This window comes from Arabidopsis lyrata (genome assembly GCF_000004255.2).
Source record: "Arabidopsis lyrata subsp. lyrata unplaced genomic scaffold ARALYscaffold_1, whole genome shotgun sequence".
Taxonomy (NCBI): Eukaryota; Viridiplantae; Streptophyta; class Magnoliopsida; order Brassicales; family Brassicaceae; genus Arabidopsis; species Arabidopsis lyrata.
Window position 1 is genome coordinate 24,942,165 of NW_003302555.1, and position 24,510 is coordinate 24,966,674.

Genomic DNA, 24,510 nt, shown 5'->3' on the forward strand with positions numbered 1-24,510 from the left:
ATTTCTTGGAAATAAAAGGCTCTTCAAAGATAAACATTTTATTTGGCATGTTGCATTTTGGGGGATTAAGTGTGATACTTGGAACGTAAGAAGTAAACAATCAATCATTCATGCATTATTTTGAATCACCTATTTTTCCACCATCCGTGTGGTCATCTAGTTTCAAAAAGTAAGTTTGTTTTGTTGTATATTGTTGTTATATTATATATGTTAATATGTACTATATCTGAATTGTGCATGAAGAGTGAATTCCTTGAAGACATGATGATCCTCTTGATATTTGTTGGGTTTATCCAATTTTGAGATTATCACCTTTCCCACATTTGTCTATAATTTTTGTTGGATATGTCAACTATTGGATGCCAAATTTTTTCTGTACCCGACAATAAATTTTTCATTGGTTTCAGTAATATTTTTACCCAAAATTGAGTTTTGTTCTACGTCGAGTGAGTTTGTATCCAACGGTTGACAGTAAAATAAAATCAACGGCAACGATTAGATTTTGTAACTGCAGCAAAAAAAAAAACCTATGGGCGGGTCCCACCACGCGCAGAGCAGAAGAGCCTTTTTGGGCAGAAACTGCTGGGAACTGGAAGAAGTAGAAGAAATTAGAAAGTCACCGTCGTATCGTTGGTCTTCTTCTCCTTCTTCATTCGACAATTTCCTAAAAACGATGAATCTTCTATAGATACGCGGAGAAGAACCACGCTCGCTACTAGGGTTTCTTTCTATCTATCGATTTCTCATTGTCTTAATTCACGTGAGTCTCCTTCTTCTCTCGTTACTATTTGGGTTCCTGATTTTAGGGTTTCAAGATTTTCGTATATAATCCAAATTAGGGTTGCTTCTGTGTCGTGAGTAGTGGTCGGAACCCTTCTTAGCTGCATTCTAAGTAGCTGTTTCCTTCAGTTTCAGATAGGATCTTCAAAATCACTATTTGTTCATTTCAAAGATTAGATTTTTTTTTATATCGGATTCTTAGTTCAGGCTTTTGATCTCGAAATTAGTTTAATTTTGAGATATGCTTCTGCTTTATTGTTTCAAAATTGAAACTTTTGACGTCATTAAACACATGTACTTGGATCTTTACCATTAAGCACGACAGGTTTCTAAGTTTCATATGACCAGTGTTTTTGGTTACTATGTTAATGTTTGAAAATGATAGCTACAATTTCTCTGCAGATTATCCCACTAGATATTCACTACTAGTTTGTGGCCTTGCTGGTGAAAATGAGTGCTTCGGGGAGAAAACGTGTTTCTAAATGGGATACCAAGGAAGAAGACACTCACCATCTTACTGGAATTGATTACACTGGGAAATCAGGTTACAAAGATCCCGAGCATTCACGGTTCTATCCAGAGGGTAATGGTAGAAATGGAAGTAGAAGGTCTGGTCCTGATGATGACGATGAACATTTGAAATCTAGACAACACTCAGGAGAGGCTTGGCCGCCCAGAAGCAGAGTTTTACATGACGATGGTGATGCTATGATGGGTTACTATGATCCTAGAAAGTCTTCTGAACAAGATGAGAGCAGGCAACAGTATGTCCGCCAGTCACCTTCGAGGGACCGGTCTAGAGCCCGTAGGTCAGTATCGTTTACTAATTTATGATTTTCTTTGTTTCTCATTTTCAGGCTTGATTGATTTTTGCTTGGCTTTTGTGCTTTGTTCAGGAGTGGAAGTAGAAGTAACAGCACAAGTAGGAGCAGGAGCCGAAGCCCATTGCAGAGAGTAAGGCGAGATGGAGGAGGATCCTATGACAAACACAAGTCGAGAGCACGGGTTTCTCCAAGGTCAGGGAGAGAATTTGATGGTAGATACAATAGAGCTGGTGACTATGATTGGGAGGCTAAGAATAGAAAGACAAGGGATACCAACTACTATACAGAAGATTCCCGGGAACAACAGCCCATGAGGGTTGGTGGCAGGACTGACTATAGCTCTGATTTTCTAGAGGAGAATCATAATTCAAGAAGAGAAACTTTCGATCCAACCGTGAGAAGCCATAGAAACGAATTTGCGAGAGAGAGAGAAATGCAGAGAAGGGATGTTCCTGAGGGAGAATTCCACAGGAGCTCCAATGTCCCATGCAGATTTTTTGCTTCAGGTTCAGGGTATTGTCGCAATGGAAACAATTGTAGGTTTTCACACCATGGTGCTCCTTCTGCAAGGGGTAGCCCTGAGAGAAAGCCGCAAAACGAGATTTATAGTAGACAGGAGAATAATAATCATAGTGGCACAACAGAGAGGATGCGGAACAGTCATAGATGGAATGATATTGAAAGATCAGATGCAGGAAAGTCCAGTGAGGTCGAAATTTCTCGTGTCAGTAAAGGTATGTCTGAAGCTAAGGGGAATAATAGCAGCTGGATTGATGATATGGAGATGTCTCCAGATTGGAATTACGGTGTTAAAACTTTGAAGAAACCCGTGAATGAAGAGCACGGCGGCGTATCCCAGAGCTCACAATCACAAGTCCTTAAAGATGCTTTAGCACCTGCTTATGAGCATGGTGCTGCAGCAATAGCTCAGCAAGATGGAAATCAAAGGAATATTGGTATGTTTTCAACTGTGGGCGAAAAGACTGTAGCTTCTACGCATCACAATTTCAGTAACAACCTCGCTAACTCGGCTCCTCCGGTCCAAGCATTCAGTCAGAACATTGAGAATCATAGTGCAGTGCCTTACCAAAGCACACCACTAGCGGTTGGAGGAAGTCAAGTGCTGCTACCTGCTGCTACAAATCTTCCCGGAGGCTTAAACTCGAGCAATCCGGAGAACGGAAATGCTCAAAACACTGTGAGTAGGGAAGAGCTCAATCATATTAGCAACATCTCAGCATCTCTAGCACAGTTTTTTGGAAATGGGCAGCCGATTCCACACCTTCAATCTACTTTGAATCCCAAACAGGCAATGCAGGTGCCTGAAGTATATGGAACAAAGGAACAGTCTACACATACTCAAAGTGACCTCCCCAGTAATAATTCTATTCATACCGGAGGAGTTTCAGCGGTAACCGCATTACCGATAAATAACAGCGACACAGAACAATTGCGGATTCCCGAAATTGTGATCTCATTAGCTGGAAATCCAAAGGCTTCTTCTGAGGAAAACCGGGAAAAAAAGACAGATGAAGAAGCTAGCAAAGAGCCAGATGGGAGAAAGACTGGAGAAGAAAAAGACGCTGCCGAGGATGGTGAGAACGTAGTAGAGGAAGAAGAAGATGATGGGGCGGTCGATGAAGACAACAAGAAAGAAAAAGATCCCAAGGGAATGAGAGCGTTCAAATTCGCTCTAGTTGAGATTGTTAAGGAGCTTCTAAAACCTGCTTGGAAAGAAGGTGGGATGAACAAAGATGCTTACAAAAACATAGTCAAGAAGGTCGTTGACAAAGTAACGGGAGCAATTCAGACCGGAAACATACCTCAAACACAAGAGAAGATCGACCATTATCTATCAGCTTCAAAACCAAAGCTTACCAAGCTTGTTCAGGTATGTTTGTTTGTTCACACAACGCTTATTTCAAGCTTAACACCAAATTTGCAGTCACTTGAGGTTTCTTTAACCAAGTTCTTGTCTTCAACTTCCAGGCATATGTTAGCAAAGTTAAAAAGAGCTAAATTAAATGGAACTCCATTGTTTCTCTAAAATAGAAAAGCCACCAAAAATGCTGGAGCTGCTGAGAAATGTTAAAAACTTCTACTTCACTTTGAGGTAGGTGAAGAATCAGGCAAGCTAATGTTTGCTTCTTGGTCTTCAGTTGTGTGTAGATATAGATATTCCACAGAGATTTTGTCAGGAAAAAATGAAATTTGTTTTTGTTGGATTTAATAATTTAGCAGAGCAGAGCAGGACAAAGGTTCCATTTATCGATTCTGTGTTGTCAGATTATAGAAAAGGTAGAACAACAAAGTTAGATGTTGATTTTTTGTCTTGTAACGCTTTTGTTCTTTACCAGTTTCGATCTTCTTAATCTGAACTCTTTTGCTCAAGCTTATGCAATCTTCTCCTTAATTTTCAATGCTTATATTATATCTGTAATAGCACCTAATTGACAAAGTATGAATCTGCTATGTCCCATCATTATTAATAATCGCATTTAACTACATTACCTAACTTCTGTTTCTTTACCTCTGTTTAGTAACAGAACAACAACATAGTACATTATCCGATTTAACGATAAATTAATCATTTGGTTGATAATGTTTCGCCATCAGAAACAAAAAAGACAAGGATCAATGACCAGAACATTTTTTTTTTTTTATCGTCTAGATTTATTATTAATTGCAAATTATGAAAACTGTTACATAGATGATTCTACAACTGTTACAAGGATCAATGACCAGAACATTTCTTAAAAGACAAATTTTCCAAAAAAATTTATATTTTTGTTAATATTCTAAATTTACAAAATTGTCTTTTTTCCAAATCTTGAACTTGAAGCATCATCGAACTTTATTTAATAAAATTTAGTAAATTTAATTAGTGAGCAGACATCGGAATCGGACAGTGTCCTCTTTCCTCGCCTATCTCTCTCTCTTCCTCTGATCTCCGATCTCAATCAAACCGCGTCTTGATTTCTTCTACGTTTCTGAAGAACCTCCAAGTCTCTCTGCTCAAATTCTAATCTTCCGTTCTACTTTTTCCGTGGTATTGATTTTGGATTCCATTGCTTCTTCTTCCGATTTGGTTGGTTTTTCCACGGATTTGAACGATACCCATTTAGTGATTCGATCTGTTTATCTCTGGGTTTGCGTCAAAATCATGTCTTTTCAACTGGTAGGTTACACCTAGGAGATTGGATCATCTCTGTGTTCGAGACATTGATCTTGCAGTGTGTTGTTGTTGGATGGTTCTTCTTTTGCATGATGGGATTAGAATTCGGATTCGATAGAAGTGGAAACGAAAGATTTAGAAGAGATTGATCGTATATGGTAACTAACTAGATTGTCCTGAATCTTTTCTTGTGGTTTTGAATGCCGAAAATGCGGTTGAATCATTAAGAAACAATGAGTAATTTCACAAAGAGTTCATCATTCAATAGAAGGGCATTGAGTTCCTTAGCTATAGAAAGCCCTAGGAACTCTTCTTCTAGTGTCTTCACTAGTCCCATTGGCTCAGCTTTCGCTAGCCCGAGATCACAGAACTTTGGAGGAAGTCCACGCCCGTCTACTAATCGGTTAAAAGAGATCTCATATTTGTTTCAGGTGCTTATTATCGCCGGAACTATTGTGTCGTTTCTTGTTATCATCGCTGGGGGTTATTTGTATGTTGTTCCTAGCCTCGGTCAAACGTTCTTGGGTTACAATGGGGCATTGGAGTTTAATAGCTCCGTTGCGGGTGATAAGGAATGTGATATATTCGATGGGAATTGGGTCGTTGATGATAACTACCCGTTATATAACGCTTCGGAGTGTCCATTTGTAGAGAAAGGATTTAATTGCTTAGGGAACGGGCGTGAACACGACGAGTATTTAAAGTGGAGGTGGAAGCCTAAGCATTGTACTGTTCCAAGATTTGAAGTAAGTGATGTATTGGAGAGATTAAGAGGTAAAAGGATAGTTTTTGTGGGAGATTCGATGAGTAGGACGCAGTGGGAGTCTTTGATATGTATGTTAATGACAGGGTTGGAAGATAAAAGGAGTGTTTATGAAGTCAATGGGAACAATATAACGAAAAGGATACGGTTTTTGGGTGTGAGGTTTAGTTCCTTTAATTTTACAGTTGAGTTCTACCGATCGGTTTTCTTAGTTCAGCCTGGGAGGCTGCGTTGGCACGCACCAAAACGTGTAAAGTCAACGTTAAAGTTAGACGTTTTAGATGTTATTAACCACGAATGGAGCTCAGCTGATTTTCTCATATTCAATACTGGTCAATGGTGGGTGCCTGGGAAGCTTTTTGAAACGTAAGCTGTCTTCAAAACTTTACAGATTATAGAATGTTTGTGATTGAGATTCTTATATTTTCGCCTGTTTCTAACTGTGTTTTGGAACGTTAGTGGTTGTTACTTTCAGGTTGGAAATTCATTGAGGCTCGGAATGTCAATTTCTGCAGCGTATAGAGTAGCATTAGAGACATGGGCATCATGGATAGAGAATACAATTGATCCAAACAAAACCCGGGTTTTGTTTCGTACATTTGAGCCATCGCATTGGAGGTACAAACTGAAATTATTTAGCTTTACCCGTTTGTCTACTACTTTTGCTTAGATCATCCCTAATCTAAGTTCTTGTTGTTGTTTAGTGATCATAGATCATGCAATGTGACAAAGTATCCAGCCCCAGATACTGAAGGAAGAGACAAAAGCATATTCTCTGAAATGATCAAACAAGTAGTGAAGAATATGACAATTCCAGTATCAATATTGGATGTAACTTCGATGTCAGCGTTTAGAAGCGATGGTCATGTTGGTTTATGGAGTGATAATCCTTTGGTTCCTGATTGTAGTCATTGGTGTCTACCTGGACTACCTGATATCTGGAATGAGATCTTGCTCTTTTTCCTCCTCTCTAGACAACAAGTAAAAACTCAACTTTATCTGTCTATTTTTCCTAACACAACAGTATCAGTATATTCTCTTATGTCTACATATTTTACTTAATTTGCAGGTTCAGTAAAATGGATAATTGCAGGTTTTTTTTGCAACATAGAAAAAAGATTAACGACCCTCGAAGTCTGAATCTCTCGGAGCTAATTGCTCATATTTATTCTGGGAGCTAAAGACAGATAAAGGGGTCCAAATATTGGTGAAAGTTAAAAATGATTCTTACTTAATTCATTCTTTTATTACTTCTTCTAGAGATGTTAATATGGGCTAACCCATACCATTTATACCCACCCCTATTTATTCTCTTTATTTAAACTCATTTAAATTTTCTTGACCCATTTAAATCCATTTAGACCCATATAACATTGTTTTTAACAACATAATATAATCAATAAGTATTTGATTGATTATTTAAAATCTACAGATTATTTCATCTCTATAGTATTTTTGCAGTCACTTTTTGGCGGGTGAGTAAAAGTGTGTTCGGATATAAATGGTACATGTCCGGTTAAGCAAATTTGTTCATAAATTTTTGTTGGATCGAATTATATTTAACCCAACTGTTACTCTGGATATTCTATATTTAACAATGTAGATATTTAGAAGATTTGATTAAGATTTAAATTTATGAATTTCCTATTATCTTTGTTTGATTTTTTTAACTGTTTTGAATCATCAAATAATACACAAAGTAAAAAAAAATAAAAAATTGCATATATTGTGATTTGAAATTTAAAAAACGGACATAAATTACCCAATTGACAAAAAATATGTGTTCAACGTTCCATATCGACTAAAATATTTAGAAAATGATTCAGAATCATATCATAAATAAAATCAAAATGAATCAAATTCGAATGAACATGAAACCTAACTTAACAAACATCTAAATTTAAAAGTTTGTATACGGTTTAGTTGATCTTTAGTTTAATTGTTTAATTTTACTAGAGATATTAAATTTTAAATTTTTAAAAAGTTTTAAATATTAGAATTGATATAACTAAAATCAATAAATTTTTATAATATTATGAACATTTGAACAAAAAAATAAATAAATAATAACACGGGACATGGTTATATGGCGGGACGGGTTTGAATCAACATTAATAAAAATTTAAAATATTATTAACCCGCCTCTTCAATACGGCTTAAATCCTTACTTTATTATTTGTTAACACCACAAATATTAGACATATCTAATCAGCCTAATTTAGATTGTATTAACACCACAAATATTAGACAACTAGAATCGGACCCGCGGTCCACCGCGGGGAAATATTGGTTTACATACGTTGAGTTTAATATTGTGTGTTTTCAGTATAGCAAATCATGTAGTATACTTATAAATATTCATAATAACGAATTGTAGAGAAAATGTTAAAATTTTTTTATAAATAAACCCATCGTATTAATTATGATTTACAAAATAGAATTTTGTGTTTTAAATTTCTAAAATTAGACGATTCATAGGAATTAGAGTACTCAAAATAGGTCAAAAACCGCGGATCGAGCCCAAATCATCTTACTATGGGGTAGATTTGGGAAAATATATTAAACACGCAAATAAGCTGGCCACATGGATTAATTCGCAGTGGGTCATAGGTTTAATCGGTTTTCATCCGCGGATTGGTGGATCAGTTCGCATGTTAGTATTTATGGATAAAATTATAATTTATTCAACATGTGGTAATTTAGACAAACTATAATAGTATTTTTATTTATTTATTTATTTTAGTAGTATTTTAAATTTTGGTTACTTTAAAACTATTTAAACAAAATCCACGGACAATCCCGCAAATCCGCATACATTCGCGAGACGGGTTTGTATTTCATATATGCTACCCGCGGATCGTGCGGACCGACAACTACAAGTCAAAATATTTTTTGCCTATCGCAAACGGGCTTAACGGGACGAATCAACTCGCTTTGACAGCTCTAATGAGAATATTATTTAGTCATACAACAAAATGAAGTTTGAACATAAGAATAATAGAATATGTATCTTATTTGTTAGATGAGAGATTGAAAGATGAAATATAATGATTAAAAATTAGTTATTATTTTTCATGATTCACAAAATTTAATAAATACTTATCATCTTGTTGAATAATTCTAAAATCATATTCAATAAATCTTTATAAATTGAAAATTAAACTTCTTTGGTAAGCTATAGGTATGAAAATACCATAATTTCGATTTAGTCTAATTAAATTAAAATTAGTTACATGGATTTTATATCTATTTAATGTACACGACCAAAATAAAAATATCTATTCAATTTATAAAACATATGGGGTATTACTTATGTGTGATAAATTTTCTAGAAATCTTTAGAAGCAAGTAAGATATCTTTCAATTAATGATAATTGGCTAAAATGAGCGAAATTAATGATAAAAACGTTGATTGTTATCGAATTAGTTCCAAAAATATATGAAAAATTTATTATACGTAATTAATATATAATATTGTTAAAATATGCTTTTATAATTAGTTGTCATAAGTACAATCAGATTTTATTTGATTTCCATAAATATTTCATTTTTCATTCGATTTTTCATTATTAATTCGAATTTATATTCCAAAAAAAATTCAAAGATCCGATTTCAGAATTTCGGGTCAATTTTCTGATTTTAACCTGACCCATTTTCATTTGTACTTCTCTTTTAATAGTATAGAGATTTAATAACAATTGTAATCTATAAAATATAAATGTCTTAGAAAATGATACAATTTGCAAACTTATATATATAATGAATCATCATTAAATTTTTAAAATTACTATTTTTAGAAACAAATCACGAAACGAGTTAAGAAATTACGGACGGGTTATATTGCGGAACGGGGTTATATGGCGGACGAGTTTGAATCAATATTTATAAAATTTTAAAATATTATTAACATGCCGCTTTAATACGGGTTAAATCCTCTATTTATTAACTATTTGATACAATACCCGAGAGAAGAGATGACCTACTTGTTATATCTGACTAAAATATGTCTTGCGTTTAAACAGGTTTGTAGTAATATATTGGTTTTAAATTTAATTTTACTTTCTTTTGCATGGGGCTATACATCTTTGATGATATATCAAACCAAAGCCTTATATCATGTAACTCATTAAACCCAGTTAACACTCGTGGCTAGCCACTTGTATAATTGATTTAATAAATTTAACCTAAATATTGAAAAATTCCCATATATATATATAAAAGTTACGACGAATTTTAGATGCTATCTAAAATTTTATACTGAGGCTTGATTTCAGGCTTGATTGAGGGATGAGGAGCTGAACCGAATGATGGGCTTGGAGCCACTGGCACAGTGTCATTATCGTTTCTGCATGCCGCAATCGCCGTAAATACCAGTCCGACAAACATGTGAATTGATGACAAGGGCATGCAAGACCTTAGATACACTCTTATACCTAAAAAATATTAGAAAGCATAAGAATCAATTGGAAAAACTAAGTAAAATATTAAAGTAAAAATGCAAAATAAAGAAACTACATTAAATCGCATTAGAGTGGACGAAACTAAACACTAATATGAATGCTCAAGCAAATATTGATCAAAAATACTCTTACAAACAAAATGAGTTCACGATAAAGAAAAACAACCGATAGATCTACTCTTTGTATAAAAAACTAAACGATTATATAAGAAAGAAATATAAAAGATGTATTAAGATGCGTTTTCCTCACCATGGAAATCAAAGAAAAGCTTCAAAGCTTCTCTTTTGATGAGGTTCATGCATCCAAGTTTATAGATTTCTAAGCTTTATAACAAAAACTAGACAAAAACCAAACTTTTTAAGCTAAGGAAGTCTAAAAGTTGCGTTTCTTCACTATAGGCTCACAAGAAAACTAAAATAAAACTTTAAAAAATCGACTCTTTTAACTAAATAGAACTTCTGAAAAATAATCAAAGTGAACGAAACGTGCTACGAAAATATATATACAGTAGCCTAGATTTCTAAGTTTTCATAGCACATTGTTTTTTAAGAGAGGTTTATACAAAGAGTAGATCTAGCTTTCAAGCCTCAGTAGAACCGAATACATTAAATCGCATTAGAGTGAACGAAACTAAACACTAATATGAATGCTCAAGCAAATATTGATCAAAAATACTCTTACAAACAAAAGGAGTTCTCGATAAAAAAAACAACCGATAGATCTTTTCTTTGTATAAACCTCTCTTAAAAAAAAAACGATTTATAAAACTCAACGATAGATCTACTCTTGTATAAACCTCTCTTAAAAAAAAACGATTTATAAAACTCAACGATAGATATACTCTTTGTATAAAAAACTAAATGATTGTATAAGAAACAAATATAAAAAATGTATTAAAATGCGTTTTCCTCACCATGGAAATCAAAGAAAAGCTTCAAAGCTTCTCTTTTGATGAGGTTCACGCATCCAAATTTATAGATTTCTAAGCTTTATGACAAAAACTAGACAAAAACCAAATTTTTTAAGCTAAGGAAGTCTAAAAGCTGCGTTTCTTCACCATAGGCTCACAAGAAAACTAAAACAAAACTTAAAAAAAAATCGACTCTTTTAACTAAATAGAAATTCTTAAATATAATCAAATATCATACCATATTACCATTCTACTTTTTGTGGAGAAACACGAATGAGAGGCATTTTGTAGGTGAGAGAGAGACATTTTGGCTTCTCGGCTCCTGTATATATAGGGGTTTTCATAGCACATTTACCTATATTACCCTTACATTGTTTTGCATTAGAAAAGAAAGATGAAAGACAAGTAAAGGGGTTCTCTAGTCTTTTCTAAATTGATGCACCTAAAGGACTGCTAGCTAGGAGTGAAGTCATATCTTTTATTTATTGGATACAAACATCAACCTTAAAAGCTCAATAAATTGGCATATATCTTTAAAAATTAGTCCATTTTTCTTAGATTTTTCATTTATCCCAAAATGGCAACTATTTGATACAATACCCGAGAGAAGAGATGACCTACAGAAATCTATAATGGCATCCAAATTTATAGATTTCTAAGTTTTATAACAAAAACCAAACCTTTTAAGCTAAGGAAGTCTAAAAGCTGCGTTTATTCACCATAGGCTCACAAGAAAACTAAAACAAAACTTTAAAAAATCGACTCTTTTAACTAAATAGAACTTCTGAAAAACAATCAAATATCATAGCATTCTACTTTTTGTGGAGAAACAGGAATGTGAGGCATTTTGTAGGTGAGATAGAGACATTTTGGCTTATGGGCTACGGTATATAATTACATATTTAGAGGTATCAAAAGAGATAAAAAATAAGTCGATTTAACTCATCCTACATAGGATTATTGCCAATTCGGTCAATGTCGACTCAAGAAAACAGATGCAAAAAAAAAAAAAAAAACTCAAAAGTACACAATCTAAAAGAGCGACGTATATCAAGGGGCGACCATGAGGTCATCTTGCTTGTGGTCAATCTTAATGCCAAAATAGCAACCACTGGCGACTACAAAGCAAATTTCTGAACTCTTTTACTTGTTTCTTTAATAAGATATGTTCTTTTATGTTGTGCTTGCTTACTTGCAATATGTCTAAGAAGTCATCTAATCAGGTTTTATGGATTCAAAATGTTCAGGATTCATAGGTCTAAATCGATTTTAAAACATGGATTATCTTATGGTCGTTCACCTTTATTACTCTTAAGTTGTCACAGAGAAGAAGAGAGGGGAGAGAGATTTGGGGAAAGGAAATATTGGAGCTAAGCGTAAAGATTGTGAAGCGTAAAGGAAAACTAGGTTATATATCTACGAGAAAACAAAAACATTAATAAACCAAAACAAAATTGACAATTTTTTGTTGGGTAAATATTGGTGCACGATTTAGCACCTCCGACAATTCTGATCTAATCCGAGGAGGATTTAAATTGAACTAAACAGTTCGAATAAACTAGGGGAAAAAAAAAAAAAAAAAAAAAAAAAAAAAAAAAGGGACAATCGTTCCCATTGAAACCCTCTCTTCTCTCTCCTAAAGCCAGATCTTAGATCTACTTCATCTCCTTTTTTCTTTTTTCGTTTATTGATCTTCAGTGTCGGTTGATGGGTGAGGGAGTGAAGCGGTGGTGAGCGTCTTTCTTCTCCGGTGGTGTGAGGTGTGGTTTGGTCTTTGGCTCATTACTTGTTGGTGGCTCTCCTTCACGGCGGCCAGAGAAGCGGTTCCTTCGTTCTGCTGGTTAAGGACAACAGTAGATTGGATCTTGTTTCTCACGGCTCGGCGGCTTGTGATTGTGGCTCCGGCGAGTAGCGGAAGTTGAGCTTTCGATCGGTGGGTTTCACCACTTTGCGAAGAGGTTAACGGTGGCTCCTTGGCAGGATCCTAGATGGCTAGTTTCGGGTGATCCTTGGCCGGATTTGGGCGGTTGATGGCTTGTTTTGAGCCGGCGTCCATCAGCTGCCTCCGTTTTTGGCTTCCTCTTTGCCGGATCTGAAGACTGATTTAGCTTTTGGAGTGGTTCAAGGAAGAACGTCGAGGGAAGTAAGGGTTAGTTTTAATGTCTCTCTTCTTGCTAGGTCGGGGAGAAGAGGTCCTGGGTCTCGGTTGTGGCGGATCTTCCTTTCCCGAAAGGAAAGTTCTGGGTTCGGTTTGTGTCTCGGCGACAGGTTGCGACCGGATTTGCTAGCTCCGGTCAAAGTCTTGCTGTTGAGGTCTTGTCCGCAAAGGAACCGTCCTTGTTAGCATCGGATCTGGAAGGCGAGATTCGTGTTTTCCGGTGTACTGCCTTCTTCAGATCTCACTTTGCTTGTGTTTCTGATTGGGCCATTTCTTTTTGTAACCCGTTAATTTTCTAGGCCCATCAGCCTAAGCCCTTTTTGGGAATTATTAATATATTAAAAAAAAAAAAAAAAAAAAAAAACTAGGGAACACCGGTTTAGCCTGTTAATGGATTAATGGACGAAAGCCCACAAAGAGATCGTCCTCCGACCTCTTGCCAAGATAGAGATCATCCAGCCGAACGATAAAATTCTACTAATTTATAGAGATATTAATTTATCGATACTAATTTATAGAAAGATTTGACTAATTTTGTAATTTTTAAAAAAACTTCTATATTCGAAAAAAGTTCTTTTCGTTATAACCAATATCCTTCTACATACAATACTCTACGAAATTATTGTCTAAACATTTCAGCCGATGTGCGACATTAAACACACACTTTTTTTATTAATTGAGTAATATATTTCCGTTTCTTAAAATTTGAATCAAAATATATGTAGGACCAAAATTTGATTTATATTAACTTTCTTTCTTATATGATGAATCAAAAAAATATTTAAAAAAATCAAACAAAGATTATAAAAGACTTATAATTTTATGATTTGAATTTTTAGTATTTTTTTATATGTACCCTGTGATACATATATAATTTTTAGTATTATAATTACATATTTAGCGGTGTCAAAGGTATTTAAAACCCTTTAAAAACGCTTGTAATTTCTTTTAAAACCATTTAAAAACGCTTGTAATTTCTTTTCAAACCCTTTTAAAACTCTTTTAAATCTTTTAAAACATTTTATAATGGTTTACAAGATTTTTTAAAGGGTTTAAAAGGAATTACAAAGGTTCTAAAATATGTATAAAGGTTTTTAAAGAGTTTTAAAAGGATTTACAAATGTTTTAAAGACTTTATAAGGATTTTAAAATCTTTATAAATCTTTTTCAAATTGTTTTAAAACTATTTAAAAACTCTTGTAAATCCTTTTAGAACCTTTTATAAGGATTTTAAACCATTTAAAAGAATTTGAAAATATTTACCAAGATTTTTAAAGTGTTTTAAAAGGATTTACAAGTGTTTTAAAAAATATTATAAGGGTTTTAAGAGGTTTTAAAAGTTTTTAAAAGGATTTACAAGTATTTTTAACGACTTTACAAAGGTTTTTAAAGGCTTTAAAATAATTTACAATGATTTTATAAGAATATTTTAAAGGATTTACAAAGGTTTTAAAAAGATTTTATAAGGGTTTAAAAAAACTTACAAGGATTTTTAAATTTTGACGGGAAATTTTTTGGCGGAAAAACTTTTGACGAATTTTTTTTACTGGTAGAAAAAACATTTAGGTGGGAAAAATAAATTTTGTTTTGGCAGGAAATTTTCAATTTTTCATTACATGTTCTCACTAAATGGACGGTAATTTAGTCATTGTACATTAAAAAAAAAGTATTCTTGAAAATTGAAAATAGGAAAGAATATTTTTGCAAAAGAGCATAAAAAGGGGTATTTTTCCAGATCCCCCTAGAAAGATATGTTAAAGATCCGCTATATTTTTATGTTCATGAATATTAAATACATTATGCAGTTTTAAGAACTCAATTTATATATAATTTGCATTACGAGAATTAAACTTTCTTAGGTACTGATTAGATTGCTCACCAACTCATGGAAAAGCATAATTCCTACTCCTACTATTATAATCAACTAGATAAATAGGCGGGTGTAAGAAATAAAATAATTTTTTAATAATAATATTTGAATTCTAAATGGTAAATCTATACTTTTCTTAATATTTAATTTAGTAAGTTTGTCTTCAACTAAATTTTAATCTTACACATTATATTCACTACAAGAAATTTGTTCATTGTTAGCGCTAAAAATATGCTATCTTACGTTATATATAGCGAATTCACAAACGCTATGTTCTCGGCAGCTATGGTAGGTGTCACTCATAAGATAGCATTGTTTGAAACGCTATTATAGTTAATGATATAATAGCAAAATTTAAACGCTGTGTTAAAGTTTAATATAGCACTTTATTTTTTTGTTAAAAAGTAACGATGATTGTAATTTCGTGTCATAATAGGTGATTCAATGTTAGCAATTAGTTCATGCTGCGAAATATATTTTAGTAGCTTTACGTTTTACGCTATGATATATGATTCTTCTACAATGACAGTGAATAATTGCTAAGTTTTGTTTAATTACGCTGTTTAATTATGCTGTAATACAATCTATCACAACTTGTTTTTTTTGCTATTATATGCATTCCCAGAACCCAACATAGACAAAAAAAAGTCTGAATAGAAATTTCATCTTAAGTCTGAATCCAATCCAACATAGAGAAAAAATCCATACAAATCATTCAACATAACATAAGTCTAAATCCAAAGTAGACAACAAGTCTGATTCCGAATTTCATAACACAAGTTGATTAGTCTAGTCTTAAACTAATTTAAACTAGCTAACCTGGACCAAAGTGTCTTCATTCCCTGCAATAATCAACAATGTCTCCTTTCAGTTTCAGATATAATACGAAAGTACAAGGATCATAGTAATCACAAAACTTACCCCAGTTTATTCTTAAACTCAATAGATGACCAACTTATCCATTGGCCATGCAATAGCTGAACCAAGTGAATCTCTCATATACTCGATTTCATCTGATGGCCTCCAAACTGCTGCATCATCTATTTTCATTATATCCACCCAAACTCTAGCTGCATTAGCTCCCAAGCGAACATGGTGTACCTTTAGGTCTGGGTCGATTGAATGCACACGTCCTTCAGCAACCACTTGCTTCTTTCCACTAATATCCATTAACTTACACTTCTGATTGGCCTTGATAACTTCAGCTACACTTTTACGCTGCAATGTTACAATATAAACCAGGTTTAATGCATGTAGAAAAATAACCAGATTCAGGCTTCGAATGGTAAAAGCAGTTCAAGCGTTGCAGATCATGCAGATCTTGCAGAAGATGCAGGACAAGTGCAGAACATGCAGAACATGTAGGACAAGTGTAGATCATGCAGATCAAGCAGTTCAAATATGAGTTCGAATGGTGAAAGCTGTTCAACATGTGCAGATCAAATTATTAAATAATAAATAATACACAATATAACTAAAATTTTATTAAGAACTACATATTGTTATAAACTTTATTAAAAATACATATATAAAATATAGTTTTCTTTTTAGTTTATTTTTTATTTTATTTTATATAATGTTATAATATATTATGCTATGTATAAATAAAATTATATAAAACTAAAATATATTAATCTATTAAATAATTTTAATTATTAAACATAAAATATCCAAATACAACACATAAGAGTGAAAAAAAAAGACAATATATAAGCAAAAACAAATTAAATTTAATGGAAAGTATTTTGATTTGCCCATAACATATCAGCAATATTTTCTCTTATATTTGCCATATAATTTCCGTCAGGTTTACTACCTCTCTCCATGTCATCAAGATCATTCTCAGAATTTATGTTGTTGATATTTGTATCTCCCATTACTTCAACAAAATCCTCATCAAAATAATTCGAAATTCTGATAAAATTATGTAGTCCCATTGTAGCCGTTACCACTCTTTTTTGAACATCAATATCATATCTGGGAAATTCACAAAGAATCCTCCATTTTTTCTTCCAAACTCCAAATGTCCTCTCAATAACAGAACGTAGAGATGCATGACATCGATTAAACAACTCCTGTTTATTCCTAGGAGGAGGACCATTGTAGAATTGTGATATGTGATACCTAACAACTCCGTTCCGCGAAGACCTATAAGGTGCCAAAAAGCCTTGTTTATTTGGATACCCAGAATCAACTACATAATACTTGTCTCTTGGAGGCAAAGGAAATTCAGAATCATTATCTTGTGCCATCGTTAGAACTGCTGTATCGTGACACGATCCAGGTGCTCCATTCCAAACATATGTAAACAACATATTTATATCGCATATTGCCATGATATTAAACGATGTTCTATCGTGTCGATTCCAATACATTCCTTGTAGTTCAGGCTTCACCTTAATACATACATGAACTCCATCTATAGCTCCAACAAATCCACTGAAATATGGCCAATATCTTCGATCCATTTGTAGTTTTTCAGGAATTCGACGTAGTTCTTGTCTTGTTGGAGTCTTGATATAATCACAAGCAAGTAACTCTGTCGCTCTAAGGACTTCAAAAAATTTCCGATTCACTGTTTCTTGCGTTCGTCCAAATCGTAACCCAACATCTCTTTGAACTTCATTGTGTCCACATATCCGTAAAAACATGGCAACACTCTCTTCAATGCTAACATTCAATGTAGGTTGTAATCCATAACGTGTTTCCATTATGTCACATAATGATCTAAAACAATCAAGAGACATTCGTAGTAACTGAAGACAAGCAGCACTATCTTCTTGTATTCGACGCCAAATATTTCTCCATCCCAACCCGCCATCTATTTGAATTGGCCCTCTTTCAAAATTTCGATTGTAGTAACTCAATGACGGTTGAATTATTAACTCTTCAAATTGCTCATTTTCCAAATTTCATAATTCAATTCTCTCTTCATAATTTAGATTGTGTACACCTTGTGATCGCAATTGGCATATACGAAAAGCCTGAAATTTTTAAACACGAAACAAAAATAAACTAATGAGAAATAAAGTAAATCAACAGTACTAGTACATTCTGACATTACAAAAATATAATGCAAAATAAAACATAAAGGAAACTAAAACACAAGCGTTATTGAACTAGTTCTCAGATGCTGAATCACTTTGATGAGTTTCATTTAAATTTAGTCCTCCTCCAGATCCCCAAATGTTGAATAATCCTCCTCGTCTTCGTGGTCGTGATGTCCTTGGTGTAGAAGAATAATTCGTGAAACCAAATTCTGGTGATACTCCCCTAACCATGTTTTCGGCTGAAGGAACATCTTCTTCATGTGAAACTCTTTGATGAGCATTTGTCGTAGTTTCCTCTTCCGTTCCCAATGAAAATCCACGTTGAACATTTGTTGGAGGGATATATTGTGGAGCATTTTGTGATGAACCCCATTGTCGGGCATTTGGTGATTAACGCCACTGTGGAACATTTGGTGGTGAACTCCATTGGGGAACATTTTGTTGTGTTCCCCATTGTGGGGCATTTGAAGGTGAATTCCATTGGGGAGCAGTTGGAGGCGTTCCCCATTGTGGAGCATTTGAAGGTGAATTCCATTGCGGAGCAATTGGAGGTGAACTCCATTGCGGCATATTAGGAGGTGGACCCCATTGTGGTGCAGCTGGAGGCATTCCCCATTGTGGGACATTTGAAGGTGAATTCCATTGCGGACCAGTTGGAGGTGTTCCCCATTGTTGAATACCAGGACCCCATTGACTACCAGAACTTTGACCCAATGAATAATTACCACCAAAAGATGGACTTCCAAAAGAAAAACCGCTTCCAATAGAACTCCCAAAATTTTGTCCGGAAGCTAACCGTTTTCCCACATATTCACTGTCCGGTGTATATCCAGTAAGAGCTTGTAAAAATTTCAGCTTATCTTCGATGGTTCTTTCAGCTCTATCAATGAAGTACTTACGCCAAAATCTTTCTTCCTTAAATGCATGCATGCAAGCCCAATAAAAATCAGTGTCATTCGGAAGGGCCATTGATTCAAATATCTTCACAGCCATATCGAATTCGTTGTAATCAGCCTCGTCAAAAAAATTCGGGCGCAACTGTTGTAAACTTTGGCGTTGAAACTCTCTGAAGCCAGTTATTGTATCTGTTAGGGTTGTTTCAAATGATTGTTTTCTACGACTTCCTCGTGATCCACTCCTGGTAGAAATTTGGGAGTTTCCTGCACCTCTTTACGAACTACTTCCCCGCCTGACTCCACCTCGTTGTTGAATTCTGGATGTAGGAATCTGAAAAGGAGCGGCGGGTGACGAATTCTGATGCAAACTTTCACGGATGAACGCATTTGACTGACGTGTTTCATCATCAATGTTAACACGATACACCTCTTCATTTTCTTGTGTCTCAGGAACTTGACTGTCTTGCATATCACCATCATATGTTTCAAAGTATACATGACCTTCATCATTATCCAGACCATCATTCCTCAGCTGTTCTCTTCTTTGGTTCACAGAGAATTGAGGCTGCGAGTGGACGTCATATAATATGAAACATCGTTGCATCACATCCCAAAGCTCTGGCGGCTTTCGTTTAAATGATTTGACAATTTTACATACCTGTTAATAAGATAATAAATTTTTTAGCTTATAAATCTTTTTAAAATTTTACTAAATTATATTTTGGTTATGAGAGACATTATAAATACTTACTTCACGCTCTTTCCACCATGAGTTAGATGCCGATATCACAGATGTAGTAGTATCAACCGAGATGCCCGTGGAATCTTTCATAAGATGCTTGTATTTCTTGTATTTTCTTTTTAGTTGATCAAGTTTTTCTTTGAAGAACCGATAATTTATGTTTAGATTAAACTCCTTGTTAAACTTGTCAACGATAAATTCTCTACCAAGGGGTGTAGGATCTTTGAAACGATAATTGCCCATGGCAATTGCTTGATCGTACAACTCAAGAAATATTCTTTCTCGGTTAGGAGTCCATTTAAAATTATCTTCACTCTACAAATTATAAAAAAAATTTAATTATTTTTATTTAAATTCTAATTACTTGAAAATTCAGAAAAAAATTAATTTCTAACAAACATACCCGTGCTGATGTTTCTGTGGGAAGATTTAGATCTTCTTCTTCTGAAAAATTTGTGTATTGTCGTCTATTCGACGCCATATCTACAATTTTAAAAATAATATAAGTAATACTAAAACAAATAATAATATACTAAATAATGTGTTGTGTGACAATAAAAAAATATTATGTAAATATTACACATTTATGAAATATAAACAGTGAAAGATAGAAATTTAGAGTTATCGACAATCAAACATAATTTACAAATTAATATGTATGAAATTATTATGCATATCTACATCATAAAAAGCATATCATTTTAAATATCATAATTTTGAATTATTCTATTTGTAAGTATATATAAAAATAAAAGTATCTATTAAAAATATATTAAAAATAAAAGTATATATTAAAAAATAAAAGTATATTTTAAAGTATATAGTAAAAATAAAATAATAATTAAACTAATACTAAATAAACTTATAAGAAGCAATATAAATTTAATTACTTTAAACTAACAAACTTCTTTTACTAGAATATTGCAAAGTAAAGATGTAGTAGTAAATTAGATTGATGCATGAATCTATAAATGATTAACAAAATATATATTTATGTTGTTTGGCTAATATTGTCCCCTAATATTCTACATCATATAAACGAAATTTTAATCTACATTATTGCATGAAAAAATAATAAGTATTCATAACTAATGACATCAATAAATTTAACATAAACATCAAAACAAAATTAGGATAAAAAAAATTAATGTATACCTGTAGATAAGGTTCCCTTTGATTTTCAACGTTGCTATTTCCACTTGAACCACTTCTTATAATTCTGTCAAGACATATTTTCTTAGATTAATAGCTTTACCAATTTTATTATTAATATGCAAATATTTAAGATTATAGGAATTATTTTTTTAGAAGAAAACTCATCTATCTATTTAAATAAAATTTAAAAATTGATTTATACTAAAATAACATACATAAAGTTGATTTACTAATTTGTTTAGTCTCTATATTTTAAAACCTTGAAGAAAAAATTAGGATAGAGATATAAACTACACAATTATAACAATTTATAAAAGATATTTATACTATACATAAATAAATAAATACTATAATATTTATTTCTAGTTTTGTAAAAAAAAAAAGCTACATTCTACAAAAAAAAAGCAACGTAAAAAAGAAAGAAAGAGAGAGAATAAGACACTCACCTTTTTTGTAATGTGATATAATGTGTGAAGTACAAAAGAGTGTGTTTGTGTTTTTATAGAAGAATGATACTAATATTTATTTTGATTTTCGTTTTTTGTTTATTAAAAATTGATGATCTGCTGTTGGACCACTTCAATTGACGTATGGAAGAGAATTCTCTAATTTGACCTGCTTTTATCACTAGAAGACAAAAAAAATTTCTCTACATGCAGACAGCCCACTTTTCTATTTTTTTCTCTGATTGGTAAATTAAATGCAGTTCCCCTGTCCCACACGTTGGACTGCTAAATTTCTGTCCTAACAATTAAAGCCTCAATAGGTAAAAACAACAAACAAAATACCGGAGATCTTCTCAGAGGGAGTTGTGAATCCAGCAGCTGACTTTTCTTGACAAGAGACTTTGAACCTGTAGCTGTGGACTTCTCAGCTAGAGCTTTTGAAACTGTTGCAACGGATTTTGTACCTTTTGTTGTAGATATCTCAAGGGATGGCTTATAACCTGCTGCTGCAGTTTGTGAACCTGATCCTGCTGCTTTCCCTGATGCTGCTGTAGTTTGTGAACCTGTTGCTGCTGCTTTCCCTGATGCTGCTGCTTTCCCTGATGCTGCTGCTTTCTCTGATGCTGCTGATTTTCCTACTGATGCTGCTGCTTCCAATGGTGATTTTCCTCTTGCAGCAGAAGTCTGAAGTGGAGATTTCTGACATGTTGCATCTGTAGGGTTTTCAAAGATCACTTTGTGGACAGGCCATGCTACATAAGACATTAAACAGTCCTCAAAGTATGTCACATCCATCGTTGGCCTCCATATAAAAGTCTCTGGTTGAAGAACTGCATCGACAAATATCTTTACTGCTGCTGGCCCGAGAGGAAGCCCATTGACTAATGCGTTTTGTTCTTGTGTCTGCCAACGTCCTTCTGCAACAACAACCTCATCTGAAGACAAATCCAGTAGTTTGCATTTGTTCACAGAGTTAGGTCTTGGTCCCTGTCAAAAACATTGAAACCCAAAAATACATTGTGTTAATAGAAGATCATTATTCTATATATGAGTATGAGAATGAATAATAAACTTTACCTGGGCTTCAATGTCTTCTTGTTGGAGATCCTCTTCTAGGTTAACACACATAGCAGCAGGCCATGCAATCATATGTCCAACAGCTTTCTCAATGGTGAACATGTTAGCCGCAGGTCTCCAAAGGAATGCTTCTGGTTCAATAGCAGTGTCAATCAAGACTTTAACATCCGTAGGGCCTAAGGGACAGTCATTAACTAATTCACCCGGATCAGAAGAAATAATACATCCCTCAGCAACTTTTACATCAGAACCAGCCCAATCAAGTAAGACACATTTTGGTTGTGATTTTTTGTTCACACTCTGTAAAAACAATAGGTAGACAAAATATCAGGTGATTGTATCTGTTAGAATAAATCAAAGCATCTGATATGAGTGACTTACTCTTGCAGCTGAGCTTTCACCTACTTCAGGTGATTGTCTCTGTTACAAAAAAAAAAAAAAAGAAGTCAAATGTTATATATATAAAGCTGCTTTATATAAATAGATATAAATAGTTAAGTGCACTAACCCGGTTCTTCATCTTCTGGAGATGAAGCTGATTCTCTTGCATTTCAGCCATACACTTGTGCTTCACTTGGAAACAAGCTAACTTGGTCTTATTCATATTGCGACCCATTGCTCTCATTCTACCAGGATTGTCAGGCCCTAACAGTTGGCTTAGTGAATCTTGTGCTTCATTTGTTGCATGTGATGGATTATCACTGTTAACAATCTCCTCTGCCTTTTTCTGAAACTCATAAGATACATATTAAAATATCAAGTGTGATTCAAATGCCAAAATGCAAATCATTAGAAGCAAAATAACTCACAATCTTTTCAGCAGCATTCGTATTCACTGGTGTACCATCTTTCTTAGTACGTGACTTAACCCAAACCTTTAGGCGTGTCACTTCAGATGGGTCTGCACTAGCAGTTTTCTAAACAAAAAGAAAAGAAACAAAAGATTACACAAGTGTTTGGACTTTGGGAAAAGGCTGAGCAATATGAACAATATAAGTGTAGCAATATATATTACCATATCTTCTGCTAGTCTAACCATTCCCCTGCGACTACAAGTGTGTGGAATCTGATTGCGCCTTCTTTCCTTGTAGCTATTGCTTACAACCTAACAGATGAATGTTAATTTCTAAGGAAAGATAAGTGAACCTACTCATAATAGATAAATTTACAAATTCCAAATGCATACCTTAAATTCTTTGCTAGTTTTGAGCTTCACAAATTTACGCCAATCAAATGGAGAAATATTTTTAGGTCGCATGTTCATCCTCTCTTGGTTAGTCTTAGCTTCTCTAATGTTTGTAACTTGCCTTGATTTCCAGGACCTCCACAAGCATCCCATCTGCTTAAGCACTGTAACCTTTTGGTACTCTTCATCTAGTTCAAACCTTGCCTGCACTCAAAAACAAAACAGCTAAGTACTCACACCAATATATAATAAACTTGTAAATTTTACACAAATCTTACCTGGACAGATTTCCAGAGAACTGTCCTGACTTCTTCACCTATTTTTGTCCAACGATCAATTGTGATTGGAACGTGTTCTCTTACCAATGCGCCTACATATGATGCTAGTTTAACTGAGCCTTTACCAATAGGCTCTCCCATGTTAGTGAACTCTACTCTTACTCTGGTATTTGGATCCTTGGCAATATCCTTCAGCCTAGTTGGTCCTCGATGTCTCTTACGCTTTGGATCAGCACAATCATAATCCTCAGATAATACAAGCTCTCCTTCAGCCTCTTCCACTTGATTTGGATCTGCTACTTGAACTTCAGCCTCTTCCACTTGATCTGGATCTGCTACTTGAACTTCAGCCTCTTCCACTTGATCTGGATCTGCTACTTGAACTTCAGCTGGTGCTACATGTTCGACCTCATCATTGACTTGTGGTTCAACTGTACCCATATACTCGACGTCCTCATTGGCATGCTTTGCTTCCTTTTTTTTTGTTACTTCTGCATCGCTTTTTCTTCTGTTGTCCCATTTTAAATCACCTGAGAAAAGTGAAAGAAGAAAGAGTTAAGTATATACTGAAAATAAGACATCAAACACACTATGGAAATCAGACATCAGACATAGAGCAGGCAACAAAGAATGAAAATGATAAAAAAAAACTACATTTCACAAACATATATCCCTTCACAATCAGATCTCTCATTCTCAGCTTCATCCAAGTCAACGTCGATGTCAATATTTGGTGGCAA

General features: G+C 34.0%; 5 protein-coding genes across 5 annotated transcripts; 2 read left to right on the forward strand and 3 right to left on the reverse strand.

The window, feature by feature from the left end:
• Positions 1-567: 567 nt before the first annotated feature.
• Positions 568-4,019, forward strand: LOC9327521 (zinc finger CCCH domain-containing protein 38). The gene is made up of 4 exons (XM_002891413.2): positions 568-760; positions 1,183-1,589; positions 1,677-3,495; positions 3,594-4,019. Exons 2-4 carry the CDS (start codon positions 1,231-1,233, stop codon positions 3,621-3,623), a joined length of 2,208 nt encoding a protein of 735 aa, XP_002891459.1. The 5' UTR covers positions 568-760; positions 1,183-1,230; the 3' UTR covers positions 3,624-4,019.
• A 367-nt stretch (positions 4,020-4,386) lies between these two features.
• On the forward strand, positions 4,387-6,888 carry LOC9327522 (protein trichome berefringence-like 7). Its single transcript, XM_021012242.1, has 4 exons — positions 4,387-5,908; positions 6,002-6,160; positions 6,247-6,523; positions 6,612-6,888. Exons 1-4 carry the CDS (start codon positions 5,013-5,015, stop codon positions 6,618-6,620), a joined length of 1,341 nt encoding a protein of 446 aa, XP_020867901.1. The 5' UTR covers positions 4,387-5,012; the 3' UTR covers positions 6,621-6,888.
• Positions 6,889-16,670: 9,782 nt separating this feature from the next.
• On the reverse strand, positions 16,671-17,751 carry LOC9330205 (putative nuclease HARBI1). The gene has a single exon (XM_021010522.1). It carries the CDS (start codon positions 17,685-17,687, stop codon positions 16,671-16,673), a length of 1,017 nt encoding a protein of 338 aa, XP_020866181.1. The 5' UTR covers positions 17,688-17,751.
• A 198-nt stretch (positions 17,752-17,949) lies between these two features.
• Positions 17,950-20,113, reverse strand: LOC110225123 (proline-rich protein 2-like). The gene is made up of 2 exons (XM_021013995.1): positions 20,032-20,113; positions 17,950-19,943 (listed from the first exon to the last, which is right to left on the reverse strand). The coding sequence occupies exon 2, from the start codon at positions 18,981-18,983 to the stop codon at positions 18,381-18,383; it is 603 nt and encodes a 200-aa protein (XP_020869654.1). The 5' UTR covers positions 18,984-19,943; positions 20,032-20,113; the 3' UTR covers positions 17,950-18,380.
• A 1,401-nt stretch (positions 20,114-21,514) lies between these two features.
• On the reverse strand, positions 21,515-22,694 carry LOC110224450. Its single transcript, XM_021010523.1, has 2 exons — positions 22,307-22,694; positions 21,515-22,216 (listed from the first exon to the last, which is right to left on the reverse strand). Exons 1-2 carry the CDS (start codon positions 22,406-22,408, stop codon positions 21,515-21,517), a joined length of 804 nt encoding a protein of 267 aa, XP_020866182.1. The 5' UTR covers positions 22,409-22,694.
• Positions 22,695-24,510: the final 1,816 nt, after the last annotated feature.